We start from the raw sequence: 5,784 nt of genomic DNA on the forward strand, positions 1-5,784 counted from the left end.
GCTCTGGCGGCTGCCTCCCCGCCCGCTCCTTGCTGTTACCGCGTTGGGAGGGCGGGGGGATTCCTTTACTGGGGGAGGTCGTAAACAAGGTACGCTTAAATTACGGTTTATTACAGGTGTAACCCTTGCGACTAGAGTAACGTCCATCCTTAAGTAGCGTAAACCCTGTGAAAACAGCCATTCAATAAGCAGAAGTTGAAAGTAAAGGTTTCTGGACGCCATAGCAGTCTCCTCTTAAAATGGTGAACTATGCCAGTTATTGCAAAACAACCTGGCCCCAGCGCCTGCTATCGCTGTTTACTGGGTTGTCAGCTGCTGATAGCCATTAACTCCTCTGTTGTAAAAGCCAGTTATTAGTCAATATTATTTTAAAGTCTTTATTAAACAGCAAAGAACATGCACAAAGTACATTGTCAAGGCACCCCATATTTGGTCATTTTAGCTATACAGAAAATTCTACCGAAACCCACACAGGTCAGACAAGCAAAAAACAAAAAAACAAAGCATATTTTGTGCTTCAGTCTTGCCTTAAATTAAGCTATACAGGTAATACATTCAGTTAAAGTAAATCGTCTAAGAGCACACCAATTGTTAAGTTTAACTCTTGAGCTTCAGGGACTTGTAATTCAAATTAATTTTTGTCTTCTTAAGAAGTCAGGAAAGACTTGACCTGTGAAAAAAAAAAAGCATATATATTTGATGCATTAAAAGAAAAGCTAAATCCTTAGGCTTTTCCATTTCTTTCTTGGGGAGCAAATGGTTTGTTACTGTACAGTCTCTGGTGCTGTTCTGCCTCTACATGTAATTCATGACCTGAAATGCTCTTTGGTGCAGCAGATGGCTGCGAACCAAAGATTTGTAAGTTAGTACTAGGTAGAATTGAGTAACTTACTCAAAAATAGCAAGTGCTTATGAAAGGTAGCTTCTGGAGTGCTTCACAGAATGTTACTTCATTAAAGAAAAACGAGTTTTCCTTTATTAGGTGGCTCTTTCCTAGGAAGAGAGGGATTGTCTGAAAAAGAAGCCGAAGATCTGGTAGCACTTTCGGCATGGTGCTGTACCCCCTACCCCAAGCTGAAAGTAGAGCCAACCTCTTCATGTGCTGGGTTGTGAAGGGAGTTTGGTGGAGATGACACTGGTGGCCTTTCAGTGGGGCAAGTTAAAGATGGCATGTATGAGTGTAGTCTGGCTCATAACTCTCTAAGCTGTTGATTGCTGGTTTCCATGGGGATATAACTTAAATTCCACAACTGAATGTTGTGCTCCCCTCCCCAGCTGTTTAATGGGGAGAATTAGGCTTGGCTTGAAGGAGTCATTCTTCAGTAATCTCAAACTGATGACCCAGAACAAGAGGGAGAAAATGGTTTATACAGTTTGATAGGAGGGCACTTACTTCCATCTTACAAGAATAGTCCTGTTGGGGCAGTGGGGGAAAGGAAGGTTAAAGTGTCCCAGTGTGTGAAATAAGTAATGGTACAGCTCTGCTTGGAGGGTTGGATGAGCCCTGTGCCTTTGAGTATTAGGAGGGTTTGTTTTTTTGCTGTGGTCTGCACACACAGCACATGGCTCCAGCAGAAGAATTTCTCTGGACATTTACTTCCTAAGTCTTGCTTTTCCTTGGAATTAGCAAACACCATTTTGACTCAAGTGACCTATTTATTACCACCTTGTTTCCTCAAGTGGCTGTTGGCTCTCCCTCCCAACTCAACTTAGAAGTGTCACTTCATGCATTTAGAACTATATACAAGGTTCAGTTATCTCTGCATTTGTCAGATGCGTTGTGCTCTGTCCAGGAAGAGCCTAGATCCCTAGAATGCAAAAACAACTAGTTTTCCCTTGAATTACGAGGATAACGAGGTGGGGTTAAATGATGTTTTTGAAGGAAAGCAAAAAGCTTTTTCTGCAGCCATGGAGCTTCCTAATAAGTCTATGAAGGAGACTGACTGTACTAGCCCCGAACAAGTAATTACCACAGATTTTAAGAATGTAAATTGATAACTTATAGCTATTACTGCAGAAGAAAAGCAGATGAGGAAACATTTAATACTTACCTTATCAATCAGGTACTCCTGTTTAATCTTATCATTCTTAAAATCTTCATTAACATCCAAAACTAGAATGGGAATCTCCTTAAGGTTCTCAAAATCAACTCTGTTAAGTGTAAGAACATCATGCTAGTAAGAATGGTATAAAGTACTGCGTGTAAAACAATCTAGCTCTTCCAATTGCTTTCAAGTAATCCTAAGAGTGCAGCATTACTCAGATTACCACATGCACCTGAGATGTTAATGCTGATGCCCATGACTTAAGTATAAAGCCCAAGTCAAGTCTGTCCTTAATTGCTCTTGTATAACCCAGTCAACACTGTATCACCATAACTTTAATGTATTTCACAAATATGGCCTTCTAATACCTATTTTATTGTACAAGCATGTGTGGGGAGGTAACTTATGCTTCTTACCTTAGTTGCCTTTACCTTGTTCCTTTTGTTGTGGAATCAATCATCAGGAATGTGATTTTAGTAAGAGGGAGTATTTTAAAATATCACTTGCCCTGTGTCTCCCCACCCCTCTTGAGTTAACTGCTAATCCATTTACTAAGATGCAGTTTTAAAGCTTCCTTTGGTGGGGATGACCTCTTTAACAGGTTATATGATTGGTATTTAAAATGGCTTGGAGATAAGCAAGACCATTTTGGCTACAGGTTAGGAGCAGTAGTTGTGCAACTGGACGTATTCTCTTAAAGCAGTAGTTATTTTCTCTTCCTATGTGTGAAAAGCATTTCTAAAATGCAGTAAGTGTGCTGAACAACATTCTTAACTTGCGTTTGCAGACTTAAGTGTTCCTATGAAAAACACAGGAAATGCTTGCTCACAACTTTGGAATGAGTACACAATGTAAGCGTTCCCAAAATTCTACAATACGCAGTGCCTTCTTGTCTCCTAAGCATTTGGGTCATCCTACATGAAACTTAGGAAAGCAGATATGACTGATAACGTACTCTTCCTGGAATTGTTATGCTTCCTATTGAGTAGAGTATTTCAGGCTCCTCTAGGGGAAAATCTGAATTCTGCTCTTGCATTTAGAGATTCTTTACATGGGAAGGAAGTTGGGGGGTGGAAGGTATGCAGAGATCACTTAGCTGTTGACTGGGTTTCTTTGTATGTAATAGTACCTGCCAAAAGCCTTTCTGATTGTTTATTTTGAAGCTAGGATTAATCTTTAAACCTTGTTGAAGTACAGTCAGCCTTGTTTAAAGGTAGTTGGGACCTTGCCCTCCCTTACATTGGAACTGGAAGCTGCTTAGATAACTTATGTGATCAGCCACCTGAACACAATCTCAGCTCTGTCCTGTTCGTGTGTACTTTCAGTTAACAAAATTCATATCCTTGCTGGAGTTAGAACTACACAGCTTTCTAGTTGAAGCTAATGCTTAACAGAGGCTTTAAATTAGATGAAGTTCTACTTCTTGGCAATTTTCACTTCCCTGCCAACAGATGACCTTCCCTCTGCATATAACCTACAGTAATAATCTCTATGCCAAGAAACCTGGAGTGGCTCTAAAGATAAGTCCTTCCAACTGTGCCCGAGCGAAGCTAGACTTAAACCTTAGTTTTATCCCTGAAGTTTTATCAACTTTAGCATAAGGTAGGAAAGAGCTTTGCCTGTAAGTTGAAACTTGCCTGTAGAAAATGGGTTCATACCTCATAGTCCTTTCATGAAGCCAGGTTTCGTGTTTATAGTGGAGGTTTTCCAAATATTCAAGCTCAATTCCTTGCTCCTCTTCTCTTCCCCTCACCTGTAGCCTTTCCATGCATTTCTGAAAAAAAGTACAAGCCTGGACATTAATCATGTGTTGAAGGCTAAATCAGCTAAACAGATCAAGTGGTCCTTAATTCAGAAGGACTAATGCTAGACATCAGTGAGCATTAATTTTAAATGTTTGTCTGAACATAAGTTATTCTAGATTTAACTCATTTTTCTTTTAAAAAAACCAAACTTGAGCCAGTTAGCTGAATGTCAGTAGTTCTTACTAAAATGATTATCTTAACTTCAATTCAGGGCTGTATGGGAAGGGAAGTCAAATGATTCAGAAGTTCAACTTTAGCTTTGGATCCTTACTGAGTGGTGGATGCTAGCAACTGTAGCATTTGCTGACATCCGAATAGTAGCTCAGAAGGGAGGGGTTTTAATCTGGTCTCTGAATGAAATCTGAATTTATGATAGGCTTCCCATTACATTTGGGGTGGGGGGAGCTAATTCAGTGTTAGTCACTGAAGTATTATGTCATGAATACTTAGGGGTTTGTACCCTCTAAAGCTCCTGGAAACTGAAGTTGGAGCTGAAGTATTTTCATCTTTAGTGAACGTACCTGAGGTGTGGTTCTTAGGTAGATCATGCCATCTAGTTCTATATCTGACTCAAACTGATTCAAAAGCCATGTGTGCCAGTCCTGATAAATGGCCCACTCTGTTTCATTAATGTTTCCAGACTCGAACAGGTTAGAAGCAAATACATATCTGCAATGGAAGACATTAGTTTCATGCCAGGAATGACCAAAGTGAACTACTAAAACAGTTCTCACTGGAATCAGAATTATAGTACTGAGAAAACAGCTTCTTACTCTTACATCCATAAAGTACTCTTCATACCATCCAACTCTCACCTGTTGACTCAAACCTGCTCCTTGCAGATACTAGTTTAATATTGTTTCCCCAGCTCCATGTCTTTGAGCATAAAGACTTGAAGCTTTTAATCTGAACTCTTGTATTGTGAGAGTAATTACCTGTCACTGTACACAGATCTCTCAAAAAATTGCACTGGATGTTCTGCTTCGTGTAGCTTGGCTGAGACAGGTTTTAATTGTGCTCTTACTTGGCTCAAGCAAGCATAAGTCTGAAATGTATAAGCCCATCTCGTGGGTTTATCATACAGCATTTGAAGTAGATTTCCTCCACTCTTCTGAGATGTTGAAAGTTCCTAGGGGACAAGAGAGAACTTAATACCAGCATATTTGCAGGATTTTGTTTCTTAATCCAGAACTCTGGTATGTTGAAGTAAGAATTCATGGCCTTGTATTTTTTTTTTTTAGGAAAATGCTTAGGCATAGGAATAAACGGTATTCTTTATGACAGCTTCTTTAGAATAGGTTGATCATGGAGTTTCAGAGTTTAGTGTGATTCCTGTGGAGTAGGGGTGGTTGTTTGGAATATGCATTCAATAGTATCTGTCTAAGTAGCCTTTACAATTTCTGAGCGTTTGACCAACTAGTATGATAGTGCGGATGACTCGGGAAGCTCCAGACTAAGTACAGCTGAATTTTGGCCTGGCTCCCCGGCCAATCACTGCAGTTTCTTCTGTGCCCCATCTCTCTCCCCAAGCTTCCCAAATCCAGCACACCTACCTCGTATTCATCTTCAGCTGTCTGGATGTTGCACCACTTGGCAATGGGTTCAGGGATGATCTCCCACTCATCACTGTGTTTCTCTAGTAGCCTGACAAATGTTGACTTCCCTGCAGCTGGAGAAGATTTGAGAAGTTCACCGAGGGTGTAGGTTAGACTGGTCTTACTGATAAAGATAGTGGCAGTGGTGAGGTTTCTTGAAGAGGCCGTAGGCAGCGTCGCTGCAGTGTTTGAGGTGCACGGGACCCCAGGCAGGCTTTGGGCAGCTGGGAGCGGGGCTAGGCGCGCTGGGGAAGGGCTGGCGGGACCGCCCGCACGGTGCTGGTGCGCCTTCCGAGAAAACGGCTCTAATCTCCAGCGCCAGAAGGACGTGCCTAGGCC

At 41.2% G+C, this 5,784-nt stretch overlaps 1 protein-coding gene across 1 annotated transcript in view; it reads right to left on the bottom strand.

The window, feature by feature from the left end:
- Positions 1-76: 76 nt before the first annotated feature.
- LOC103904400 (deoxycytidine kinase) overlaps positions 77-5,784 on the bottom strand; it is a 6,602-nt gene continuing 894 nt past the window's right edge. Inside the window, exons 2-7 of the mRNA XM_009285864.2 lie at positions 5,404-5,519; positions 4,786-4,979; positions 4,372-4,519; positions 3,704-3,819; positions 2,052-2,151; positions 77-670 (exon numbers count right to left, since the gene is read on the bottom strand). Of these exons, the coding sequence (XP_009284139.1) occupies positions 647-670; positions 2,052-2,151; positions 3,704-3,819; positions 4,372-4,519; positions 4,786-4,979; positions 5,404-5,519 (698 nt within the window). The 3' untranslated portion in view covers positions 77-646. The remainder of the gene's footprint in view (positions 671-2,051; positions 2,152-3,703; positions 3,820-4,371; positions 4,520-4,785; positions 4,980-5,403; positions 5,520-5,784) is intronic.

The sequence above is a fragment of the Aptenodytes forsteri genome, unplaced genomic scaffold, assembly GCF_000699145.1.
Source record: "Aptenodytes forsteri isolate BGI_AS27 unplaced genomic scaffold, ASM69914v1 Scaffold54, whole genome shotgun sequence".
Classification (NCBI taxonomy): domain Eukaryota; kingdom Metazoa; phylum Chordata; class Aves; order Sphenisciformes; family Spheniscidae; genus Aptenodytes; species Aptenodytes forsteri.